This window comes from Ostrinia nubilalis, chromosome 9, assembly GCF_963855985.1.
Source record: "Ostrinia nubilalis chromosome 9, ilOstNubi1.1, whole genome shotgun sequence".
Classification (NCBI taxonomy): Eukaryota; Metazoa; Arthropoda; class Insecta; order Lepidoptera; family Crambidae; genus Ostrinia; species Ostrinia nubilalis.
This window is the reverse complement of record NC_087096.1, coordinates 7,806,102-7,818,806: the sequence shown is the minus strand read 5'-3', so window position 1 is coordinate 7,818,806 and position 12,705 is coordinate 7,806,102. Positions and strand designations below refer to the sequence as shown.

Here is a 12,705-nt window from a genome sequence, read left to right as displayed (position 1 = left end):
GCTCTAATTGAAAGACTGAGAGGTTTGATGACTCTAATTAGGCTTTTATTGATGGTATACTTGGAATTGCTCTAGGGCCAATGAGGAAGTTGGAGACATTCAGGTGAAATTATTTACGGATTGAGATTTGTAATTAACAGCACAAGTAACAAATAAATCAAGAACTTAGGTCAGTGATCGCAGTATTACGTCTATGTATACGACGGTAATGGATTTTGTCGTTTATAAATATCTTCAAAACTAGGTATCTAGTAGGACTTAGCTTAATGAAAGAAAACGTATTGGCAAAACTAAGTATTTTTACATTTATTAAAAATAAAAAGCTTGAGTTAGTCTTCATTTTATGAAACTAGGTTAGGTACTAGGATATTAATTAAAATTATGAAATTAGATAGGTATGAATTACTAGTAGTACTATTTAACACAATGGAATAACGATCATTACTTTGATAAACATTCAATAAAAATATTACAATTGCAAATTAATAAGAAAATTAATAATACAGAATGACGTTTATTTTAATCTACATTCAGACTAGCTATAGATTTAACAAAATATCAGTTTTATCGGAATTAATTAATTAATTATCGAATCGAGTCACCGATATCATTCGATGACTTTGCGTTTGCAGTACGATGATACGATTATTTTTACGTTGCGGCAATCACTAAAATTCGCTAAAATGACACTAATGACGTGGCACGCTCGTCTTCATACAAATTTTTTCACATGCTGCATCTATCCATATCCCCACCCCACTGTTTTTTTACTTGGCTAGTTTCCGCGCAGTGTAAAAGCGCCTATACGATAATAGTTCGGATTTACGATATCTTTGGTATCTTTTAGACTGTAGTTTTTTTTTATTCTGTGGTTTTGTTATCAGCAGCCAGAGACCTTATCAAAAATGTCAAAATGCGGAAGTAAAGTATTTTGAACGAGCGAGACTACAGAATTTTAATTTGCATTTAGGAATACGGCAAACAAGGTCAACGTAATAATATAAAGTAACAAGAAAAGTAAAAAAATACATAATGGAAACAGTAACATTTTTAGGAACTGTTGATCGATATAATGGTGTCACCGTAGATTCTCAAAAAGAACCTTGCGAATCTAATAATTTCAAACGCCAAATCTCTGGTAAGTAGGTATTTAGATAGCAATCTTACACTGATAAATGAATGTGAGGAAGATACCACAGATTTCGCTAAGGTGGCCTTTACTTTTTGTAAGCTTGATTCTATAGTGCGCAAGTTATTAATTTTTAGTGCTACCAGTTATAAACCATTATTATTCCAGCCAGTTATGCTATTCCAGTACCATAATCCCTCCATAACGATCTTAAGAATTTAATCCCATTTATATCTGTATAATTTTATGTTACAGATTCACTTAAAAAGTGGACTGAAGAGGAAAGACGATGTATTTGGTTTAAAGTTGACATAAAAAATGCTGATTGGGTACCACTTTTAGCAAATGTAAATATGCTACCTCTACCTTTTATTATAAACTGAAGAAGCTACATTTCTGTACATATATTTAATATTATTATGTACTATGATGTCTATGGGAGCTATAAATCCACCTAATAATTCATTATTCTTTCAGGAAGGTTTTAACTTCCACCATTCTAGAGACAATTTTGTAATGATGTATAAATGGTTGCCGACAGACAGGCCAGCTAATTTACCACCAGCATGCCACACCAACTTAGGTGTTGGTGGACTAGTCTTGAATGACAAAAACCAAATGCTGGTGGTGGTAGAAAAACATGCAGAAATTAGTCACTGGAAACTTCCTGGAGGATATGTTGAAAGAGGTTAGACATACAAGTTATTCAATTTATATGTTAGTAGATACTTTAGAAAAACATACTTTTACCACAAAATAATATGTTTTTCTTAACATTGACATAAAATTTGAATTTCAGGTGAAGACATCAAAGATGCTGCAGTAAGAGAAATTAAAGAAGAGACTGGTATAGATGCAGTGTTTAAATCATTGGTTACCTTCAGGCATGCTCATAACAGGATGTTTGGCAACTCTGACATTTATGCTGTAGTCATGTTAGAGGCCACATCAGATACAATAAATAAGTCAGATATAGAAATTAAAGATTGCAAATGGATGGATATTCAAGAGTTTTTGTCTCATCCAGAAGTATATGGTTTCAATCGCTTTATTGTTCAGCAAGCATTAGATTTATTAAATAATAGAAAATTAAGATTTGATCTTGATAAAAGTACAGTCCACTTTGGAAAGTTAACTACAGAAATTACCTCTTTTGTAGTGGAAGATTTGTAATGTTTTAACAAAACATCTAAGGATTGTAATGTAAATTAGAAAGATCCAAATCTGAGTAATTTATAGCTCAATTGATTTTATGGCATATGGGATTATGGTATATTACCTTCCTCCTGGTTATTCTATTGACATTGACTAGCTAATGTATGTATGTAGGTACACTTTTCATATTTATAATTAAAACAAAATATTTAAAACAAGCTTTTAATGACTTACAGTGACATTGCTCCTAGAGTAATCCAATTATTTTATTTTAAGATATTTTGTCACAATCTTTAGTTGGATTCGTCCAATGATTATATTTTTTATGGTGATTGTTTACATAATTGCTTAGTAACTTAAATAACAATTCAAGTACAAAGTTAAAAACATTCAATATTAATAACCATTTTCAGTGTGGAGGCTACATAATAATATGAAAATATTATACCTATATTATTTTAAGTTTTTATGAACCCCACTACACAATGGAATTATTAGTATTGGATTGCTGTGTTAGGTTTAATTAATGACATTTGTTATGACCCTGGAATTAGTTACTTATGTAATGGTATAATAGGATGTTTTTAATTTAAGTTGTATCTAAATATGTTAACCTTCAATTACCACACTGAAAAACTATTCAATTGTAATTTTTATGAGAATTGCAAGCATTCCATATCTTTTCAAAGATTATTATTATCATCTCAATATACTTAAGATTGTTTACCTAACCTTAAGAGTTGGTATTATAATAATTAATGTGCAATATTTTAAATACTTAAATACTTGTAATAATACACAGAAATTTATAATGAAATTAAAATTCATAAATATATTTATTTAAATGTAAGTGATTATCTTTTTTTATGTGTGTTGATACTGTAACATGATTAAATTCAAAAATAAATATTTATTCCTTCCACCATTATTAAAATTGTAGCATAGGTAAACATTTTATCAGTTTCAAATAATTATAAACTATTCTTTATATTATTAGGTCTGTCACTCTTTTCTAAGAATTGCACACGAAAAATGGCTAGTTTCAAATTTTTAACAAATTCATTAATAGAAAAGTACATTCTCTTTTGATTAAAACTAGAGCATTTTCATTCCCTTATGACAGCATTGAATTCATAGAATTGACTATTTAAGTTTCCCCTAAAAAGATCAAATCATTTTAACAGAAACAACATCAAAAATAATGCTAAATTCATTTTTAAGACTCATTAATCATAGTGTAATAATTTAAACAAATGTATTTGTGAATAAAGCTTATGGAAACTTAAATGAAATCAATCTAAATCAGGAGCTGTAGTATTACGGCTCAATAATTCGCCTTCTTCGTCAGAACTATCAACATCACCTATTATTGACTTCAAGAGACCACCCAACATGGAATTTGGATTTCTGTTATCTTTAGGGATCTCGATTCCAAACCAAATACGCCCAATGTTGTCCAAATAAACCGAGTAATTAGGATCTCTCTTAATGCTAATTGCATACCAGTTTCTTAATATTTTGAACTGGGTTGAGTGTCGCCTGAAAAAAATACACTTATTATTATATGCATTGAACAAGTATAATAATAATATGCTGAAAATTCCATAATCTTTACTTACTGCTCTATTGCTCTTAATAAAAACCATAGGAAATTTAATAAGGGGAATAGGTATGGTGGCCCTTTGTCATTTTTTATTGTTGGGTGAGAGCCAGTATATTCTTTGAAAGTTTCATTTGCCATTTGTATGTTACGCAGGCAAAGAAACTGCAAGACCGCCTGTGTTATAAATAGGTCTATTTCTGACTTCAGGCCTTTTGTAGTATGCAGCTCTATTAACATGCTGGCATAAGATGACCCATCACAGGAATGCAAGAAATGTTTATGAGCTGAAGTGTATTTCTTCTCACGCCAATATACTTCTGCTATTTTCTGTAACAAAAAAATCTATCAGTCTTTTTTAACAAGCCGTTGGCAGGAGCCACTTCATGATGGAGGAGATAGGATATAAACATTAGTCGACATTGAAGTATCCAATACCTACCTTGTGTAATAATGGATGTCCTTTTTTATTATCGTCCATAGACCATTTTACAGAATTCGTTAAAAAAGTTTCGCGCTCTGGAATACTTGTATCCATCATCTCGAATAACTTGGCTATCTTGACAATCCATTCTTCAGATGGTTTTGTTTCCGATTTTGTTAGAACATCGATAAGCAAGATAGCCAGATCGGCTCCGCTGCCTTGTTGGTCATGTTCCAACAGTAATGTAGAACCTTTACTTAATAAATTTAATAAATCTGCATACTTTTTTTGGCTAAGATACCTGCAATGTAAATTGTCACGTTAAATAAAACACAGTTGTTGTTCTGGTTATGATGAAATGGTGTCACAATTTTAGTACCTGAAATATAGAGTTCTATACATCTGATGGGCCTCATAATATTGACCAGCATTTACTGATGCTTCTAATTTATCTAAAACTCGCAAAACACCCCTTTCTCCGCGTGCAGCCATGGTTTTTCTAGAATTTCTTCGTACACACGACAATTTACGCCATAGATATCCAATAAGCCACAGATGTCAATGTCAAAAAATGTTTCGTGTCAAAATCGGATCTGTCATGTATTTGACAGATGTGGTTACAGTTCAGAAACTCACCGTACTAGTCACAGCAAGTCACAGTCACAGATATGGATAGATGCAGCATGTCAAAAGTATGAAGACGAGCGTGCCCACAGTAGTATCTCTAAACCGGCAACGTTACTGCATATCTTTTTGTTTTTTTTTTAATATTGTTTTTTTAACTTTTATCTTTAGCTTCATGATGGTCACTAACATAGTAATCATTATGTGCATTATTTACGGAATTACTACCATGTATCATCTCACCCGCAAGTTTCCTCAGTTTATCCCACAGAGCACGTAATGTTTATCCGTGACCATGGTGCTTGCAACAGTGCTGAAATATCGGAAACTCAAAATTAAGTTTAATTATTTAAATCCCGTAAATAATAATCACCTTTATTATGTTATCATTTATGATAGTGCCGGCTTGAGCGCCGCTCGCATCCAGGCACCTCCCGCGACCCTCACCAGATCGTCGGTCCACCTAGTGGGAGGCCTGCCCACGCTACGTCTTCCGGCTCGTGGTCGCCACTCTTTCCTGCCCCAGCGGCCATCAGCTCTACGAGCTATCTGCCCCGCCCACTGCCACTTTATTTTAGCGATTCTGTGGGCTATGTCAGTCACTCTGGTTCTCCTACGGATCTCCTCATTTCTGATTCGATCACGTAGGGAAACTCCGAGCATAGCACGCTCCATCGCCCTTTGGGTGACCTTATGGAGAGAAACAACAATATAAAGTCTAAAAAAGTACCTAAAGCTGAAGTAAATATCTACAGTAATAAAAAAAAGACCTACCTACAGTAAGCAGTTTTTTATCTAATGCGACTGCTTGTTTTTTCCCAAAACAACATACAAAATCAGCAAGGTATCGGACAATGGCAGAATTTGTAAATAAAGGATAGAACTAAGGATTTACTGAGGTGTAAAGAAAAGACATTGCTCTGGGGCAATGCCTCAGGGGAGGTTTTATTTTATTCATTGTTTGGAGTTCGGCATTCCGAAGTAGGTAGGTACGTGAGAAGTTGTCTAAAACTGGCTTTTCAAATAAATAATTACTTAACTATGTCTAAGGTAAAGGCCAAACATCTAATCAAATTTTATGTATATTCAAATCTTATTTACCTTACTAGGTAGGTAAATAAGATGTAATTAAATATTTAGGATCCTATTCCATTTATTATGTAGGTAATTATCGAGATACGTAAGCATAGCCCACTGACTTTATTACATGAGATGTTAAAAGGAGGAACTTAGTAAGTAGTTATTTAAAAGATTACTAAAATGAATGCCAAGGAAAGGGCGACCGAAAAATAGCAGACAACCACATATACATAAGTAAAATATTAAGAAAGTTGAGTACCTACTTACTTAGGTAGTACAAAATTATTTCCTACCCTTAAATTCATTGGGATCAAATTTCGCGCTAGACGCTTTTATTGTCAACAATATTTTCTTTACCTACTTAGTTACTGTAAGTTTAAAAAATTATTTAACCCGTTTTTTTAAGTTTAACCCTTATTCAAATGCGAGCTGGTATGCATTTTTTTTACAAAGTTGAAGTGGATTTTGGGTAATTGTGGGTCACTTATTTCATATTTTTGATCAAAATTTATTAAAAAATAGGGGAAGGGGTAGTTTTTTGGGTGGTAAATAATTTACCATTATCCATTCATGACTACAAATTATTCAATGTTGGTGGTAAAATAGTTACCATTGTCCGTTTTGGTTTATTTTTGGTTCTTGACTAGTGACTTCCTCTTGGTTCTACCTATATTTTATTAAATATTTTGGGAATGAAATAATATTGTTTTTATAAAAATAATATTTATTAATGTTGGTCATTATGCTTACAATTATTATGCTTGCCTTGAGTCTGAAACTAACAATAAATTCACTAATTACGTAATGTCAAAACGTTACGTAAACAGTTATCAAAATAACTTAAAATTTCTCCAAATATTTATTTAGTTTTATTTGTGCACATACAAAAAACAACAGTTATTTTTATATATCATCAAACTTTTGTCAAGACGGGATCGGACAGTGGTAAACTATTTACCACTTCTTTAAAATGTATAAACTATATGAATAAATCAATTGCAGACGCTGCCTATAAGTGAGACTATACAATAAATGTTACAGTTTAGGATTTTGAATCGAAAAAACACTTATCAGAATTTTCGTTTAACAAAGTTTCAAAAATACCAAAAACGCGCGCTAAAAACTTGAAATTTTTTACACCAAAACCGTTTGGTTGACTTTGACATTACCTGACAGTGACAAATGACGTTGAAAAGTTGTAAGATGGCATAGATAAGTAAAAAAAATATGTTTAAAAATATAAATAAGTGACCACGATATCTTTAAGTATCACCATATCGAAAATTAGGATCCTTTTTTAAAAGTAAACGAAGTGGTAATATATCTACCTTTATTTGAATAAGGGTTAAAGTTTTGAATGTAGCATTATAAAATGATCCTCGATAGTGAATAAATAACAAAGTTTAGTAACAGCTTTCTTCCAGCTACTTACTTTACATAAGTAGGTAGTCAGATTTCGGGAGCGGGGTGGAAGCTTTTTAAAAAGGATTATATTTAATTAAACTAAGTGATCACGTCCTCGCCGAGTTGGAGGCGATTTAATAATGATTTAATATTGTGGCCGATCGCAGTCGTCCAGTACGGTGTTTACAATTTAGTTCTGCTGACACATCTCTTATGTGAATAACAATTCTACGAATGCTTACACTGTAGAGCGGAAAGTGATGACTTATCTTGTTTAGTCTAGAGCAGAGGGAGCTGACGGATGCATAACTCCTCCCTCCCTAAGTGAGAAATTATCGGAAGTTTCATTTTTATGAGTATTCCGATAATTTCGTTTACATAAAATTTCTACATGTTTGCGGAAGGCAATTAACACAATTAACATAAAAAGAATCAAAACTAATACAAATGTAAAGTATGTAAAATAAGAAGTGTCTGTTTCATTTTCACTAGCACTGATTGCTGCACTGTGTTTCAGGGCGTATGACATGTATTTGATTTCATCCAAATTGATTCCATGCATATTGAGTGCGCGTGCACCGGATAGCGTTGCGTTTACAGGTAGCTCGGGTAGGTGAATCACCGGTATGTGTTCTACGATGTCTGATGAAATGTAGAGTCGATGGTGGATCTGCAGGCCATGGATTTCCAGGTCACAAGGCTCATCGATGGTGATGATGTACGTGCCGAAGACTGACTGCTTACTGACTTCGCTGTCGCAGTGTTTGGTCAGCGTGGCTTTCAGTCTGCTGTACAGAATCCAGTTGTTCGCGTTGAGCTGCTGGAGTTTTACTTCTTCCAGCTGGATCTGGTGCTGCTTGCAGGAGGTAAGGTCCTTACTGAACCTCATCAGCTGTTCCACGCAGGTAGGCTCGTTATGTAGAGCCTGGTTGTCCGTAGAGCACAGGAAGCGATCGCCGGCGGCAAGCGGGCGACACGGTGTTACGATCGGTAAGTATTTCAAACCCTTCGCCAAAAGGTAAGGAAATTTGGGGAAAATGGAAAGCGTAACGTTTTGGGATTCTTGGAATATAGGAAGTGAGTATATCTTATAATAATTGTAAGTATAATTATCTATCAATGGTATTTCTAAAATAAATGTTATCTGATCCTGTTTCATATAAGATTTTACACAAATAGTTTCTTCTAAATTTAACAAATTACTTTCCGTAGGCTGGTAAACTAAATTGGCAGAGTTTGAAATTAACTTTAAATGATACAATAATTCTGTAGAGTTTACAATTGCTTGGTGTAAAATGGATACTCTACTTAATGCTAATGCTGTTTCTATTTCACTTAATCTTATAAATATTGTACGGAAACTACTTATGAATATGTTATACACTCCTAGTATGTATGTAGAAAAAGTCCAATCGTTTTGTGTGGACGTTATGTTTTGCAATAGGCTTTCAACTCGTTTTAAGCGTTCATCAATAATAATAGAGTTGTTATTTATTTGCTCTGAAATATTTATGAAACTGTCGAACATTTTTGAGACCAGGGTAATTTTCTTAGATATTATCTTTAGTTGAAGGGCCAGCGCCTGCGTCCCTATCATTAGCAGAAGGCACCACCTGCGGAGGGCGTTTTATGTTTTTAATAGGCACTTTGGTAGTCCTATCACCTACTTTAATTGGTAAGATGTTTCGCTTGGCTTTGCCTACAACCTTTGCTTTTACATAACGTGGTTTGTCTTTGCTTTTACGCTTATTTACGTCTTTTGCAAATATTATGTTTCCTTCGGAAAACTCTATATCTGTTTCACCACCTTTCTTTTCCCTAATGGTTTCCTTTTTGGCTGTCGTTTTCTGAGCTATGTATTTATATAAGTGCTTTGTACGTTTCGCATGATCTTGAACTAATTGCTGATAATATTGCTTTTCGAAATTGATTCTAAATGGACTGTCTGAATCTGTATGACCAAAAACTACCTCAAATGGTGTTAACTCAGTTACAGATGTTCTATTTCACGAAGTCCGTTTGGCTATGAATGTTGTAAGGCGTGTGCATGCACGCTATCTTAGTGTGCGTAACCTCGGGAGAGCTTCAGTCACGATCGCGGCGCCGTACGGGTCACTAGTGCTTTTGAGTCCGCGTCAAAATTTTTCGGAGAGTAACGTCAGCATGGCAAGTAAACGGAGAAGAGTTGTCCACAGTGAGGTAACATTTTTTTAAACTTTTTACAATAACATCCACACTATAGTCTTTTTCACCTAAGATGATTCGTATGACGTTTCGAGTTTGAAAGTTATAGATATGTCAGATAACTAAACCATAGAGATTTATCTACCGATTTTTTTCTAAGAGTTAGTAAAACCTACTTTTAGAGAAATATTTTGTATAGGTGCTATTTAACAAAAAATATGTTTTTTTTAATTACAATTATTTGTAATTAAAAAAAACATATTTTTTGTAACAATTTTTTATTCATAATATATTATTCAAATTCCATGGACTTCGTGTTCAAAAAAATGATTCCCAAAAAGTACCTACTGGTTCTATTTCTTTAAATTAAAAACTATTAATTTATTTTTACTGCGTTTATTAAAGTCAACAATCGAAAAATATAGTTGATTTTTGTGATGTTTTTAATAACTAACCCCCTTACTAATAAAACTTACACGCTCGTTGATCAGTGTTTTAAAGTGACGTTTAGTATAGAAATGTCATTTTAAAACAGTGATCAACAACTGTGTAACTTTTTATTAGTAAGGGGGTAAGTATTCACTGCTATCAATTAATGAACCGCGGAAATAATCGATTTTGCTATACAACAAATACCCCAGCACTAAATCTATTCCGTTTCACACAGTGCGTACATTAAATAAAAAATATTTTTACATCGTATTTAATTAAAATATAATCAATAGACTCAGATTTTACTATATATTTCAAGACAAGTAGTTATTTCTTTATTATTATACATATTGCTAATAAAATACAAATATATTTTCAAAAATATTCTGCATGTAAGTAGTATGCGTAATATGGATAACCTTGAAGTGTCTTAAGGATCATCTTATGTGAAAAATACTATAATAAATACTCTTTATGACCGCGGCGGAGCGCGGCGCAGTGTGATAACTGCCAAAGGGTCGTCTATTGTTATTTCTTTTTTTGTGTGCAATAAAGATTTTATCTATAAATAATATTACAAAATGAGTTACTTATTTCCATTTGGTTTTGTTTTAGGGTCGAAGCATGATAGCTAGCGTTTATCACTTTCTACGTGAAGAGTATGAATTTACGAAATCAGTTATGGAACCTAACTGTGATTTGTCTCATTTACGAGATATTACACGGCGTGCAGCTGAGGCTACAGGTGTTTCTATGAAAACTGTTCAACGGATATTAAAAGAAGAGAAGGGACTGCCATCCTCTTTATCAAAATTCACTTCTCCTATGAAGAAAAGAAGAAAGCGGAAGATATGAAGCAATGGCTCAGGGATAAGGGTATACCATTTGAGCAATCTCTCCTTAAATTGGAATTGTACGACATTATAAAAAAATACAAAGCTGAACACATAGCGTACAAAATTGATGATTTTATTAAGAGCAAGGGTTTTGAGGTCATACGCCTTCCCCCCTATCACCCAGAATTAAATGCAATTGAAAACATTTGGGGGATTGTAAAAAATTATATCGCATCAAAGAATATCGAGCAAAACATGACAAACACTGAAAGACTGATCAACGAAAGCTTGTATCGAGTAAGCAGCGAAACATGGCAAAAAACGTGTGCTCATGTCGAAAAAATTGAAAAAGAATACTTAAAATACGTCGACCTGGATTTTGAGTTCATAATTAATTTGCAGGACGATTCCGACGACAGCGAATCGGAACTTGAATCCGATAGTGATTAAGTGCTGTTTTTTTGTGTCTATTCTGTAATAAATAAAAATACTTATTTACCTACAACTGTTGTGTTTCTATTCAATGCAACCTATCATTCAGTTATCGATGTTATCATAATCAGTATCAAACAGTTTAGAACTTTATACTCACTCTAAAATTACTACTTATGTACATCAAATTGGCGTAGTATGTATTTGAATTTGAATTGTAATATCTAAAAAATTTTAAACAAACTTAAATTAAAATTATTCAGTGTGTCAGATTTCTTTGCTAACGCTTCCTACGTTTACACACACACGCGCGCTTATCAGTACACGTCACTACTACAACCAGAGCCAAACGGACTTCGTGAAATAGAATATCTGTACAGAGTGGATGGTGTGATTATATGCCATTACTGAATATGTCATAACTGATGCGGCATCTGTACATCGTCTTTCGTATTTAGCCAATCTATAGATCTCTATAATTGTCGAGTGAAAGCGTTCGATAAGTCCCATAGAATTAGGGTTATTTGGGGTTCCGATGTGAAGTTCAACTTTATGTAAATTTAGAAATTCTTTCATGAGTTCGTTATTAAATTCGGTTCCTGGATCTGAGCTTATACGTTTTGGAATTCCGTAGAATGAGAAATATTTCATAAGTGCTCTAGTAACGTCTGATGTTGATTTGCTAGGTATCTCTATTGCTTGTCCTATTTTGCTGAAGGCGTCAATTAGGGTTAAATATGTGATTCCTTCAATACTGAAGAGATCAATGAAAATTTCCTGAAATGGGGAATCTTGAGTTTTAGTTAATTGCAAAAATGGTTTTATGGGTTTCCTATCGTATTTCATTTTACGGCAGGCTTCGCAAGCGTTAATGATTGCGGAAACTGTTTGTTGCATGTTAGGCCAAAAATGATTTCTACGAATTCTAATCAATGTTTCCTTAATACCACGGTGGCATGTTTTTCCTTCATGGTATTGGATAACTATTGCTTTTTGTTCACCCTCGTCTTCTATGTAATTTACCCGTTCTGTACACTCGTAAAACTGAACTGCATCTTTCTTAAAAAGTTTAATAATTACGTCTGTGAAAATTCGTCTAAGTTGATCTGATTCAAAATAAATGAAATACTTTGTTTTAGGTTTGATATATTCTTTTAAAAACTGTTTTACCAATTCTGCATTATTATCAGGTAAATGTACTTCAAGAACCTTTTGCTTATCGCGTGAAAGGTTTTTGACTGAAAGTTCATTATCGAATCGTTCAAAGACTAATATTTGATTAGGTTTGTTATCGATTGCTTCGTTTAAGATTGGGATGCCTTGTGATTCGGTATCCTTTGCGGAATGAATAGTTTGTGAGTTATTTGATTGTTCATCGACACAGTTTGAATTATTTGACGACGGA

At 33.3% G+C, this 12,705-nt stretch overlaps 2 protein-coding genes across 2 annotated transcripts; one reads left to right on the top strand and one right to left on the bottom strand.

The window, feature by feature from the left end:
* The first annotated feature begins 774 nt into the window (after window positions 1–774).
* On the top strand, window positions 775–2,395 carry LOC135074522 (uncharacterized). Its single transcript, XM_063968839.1, has 4 exons — window positions 775–1,138; window positions 1,385–1,476; window positions 1,607–1,817; window positions 1,929–2,395. Exons 1-4 carry the CDS (start codon window positions 1,033–1,035, stop codon window positions 2,300–2,302), a joined length of 783 nt encoding a protein of 260 aa, XP_063824909.1. The 5' UTR covers window positions 775–1,032; the 3' UTR covers window positions 2,303–2,395.
* A 97-nt stretch (window positions 2,396–2,492) lies between these two features.
* Window positions 2,493–4,876, bottom strand: LOC135074521 (Golgi to ER traffic protein 4 homolog). Its single transcript, XM_063968838.1, has 4 exons — window positions 4,688–4,876; window positions 4,327–4,609; window positions 3,904–4,214; window positions 2,493–3,823 (listed from the first exon to the last, which is right to left on the bottom strand). Exons 1-4 carry the CDS (start codon window positions 4,798–4,800, stop codon window positions 3,577–3,579), a joined length of 954 nt encoding a protein of 317 aa, XP_063824908.1. The 5' UTR covers window positions 4,801–4,876; the 3' UTR covers window positions 2,493–3,576.
* Window positions 4,877–12,705: the final 7,829 nt, after the last annotated feature.

Bases quoted from the DNA above. Each gene is read 5' to 3' on its own strand.
- LOC135074521 (XM_063968838.1), bottom strand. From the start codon at position 4,800: ATGGCTGCACGCGGAGAAAGGGGTGTTTTGCGAGTTTTAGATAAATTA. The intron at 4,215-4,326 runs GTAGGTATTGGA...TTTTTGTTACAG, and splicing joins GACATCCATTATTACACAAG to AAAATAGCAGAAGTATATTG. The intron at 3,824-3,903 runs GTAAGTAAAGAT...TATTTTTTTCAG, and splicing joins TTATTAAGAGCAATAGAGCA to GCGACACTCAACCCAGTTCA.
- LOC135074522 (XM_063968839.1), top strand. From the start codon at position 1,033: ATGGAAACAGTAACATTTTTAGGAACTGTTGATCGATATAATGGTGTC. The intron at 1,139-1,384 runs GTAAGTAGGTAT...TTTATGTTACAG, and splicing joins TTTCAAACGCCAAATCTCTG to ATTCACTTAAAAAGTGGACT. The intron at 1,818-1,928 runs GTTAGACATACA...TTTGAATTTCAG, and splicing joins TGGAGGATATGTTGAAAGAG to GTGAAGACATCAAAGATGCT.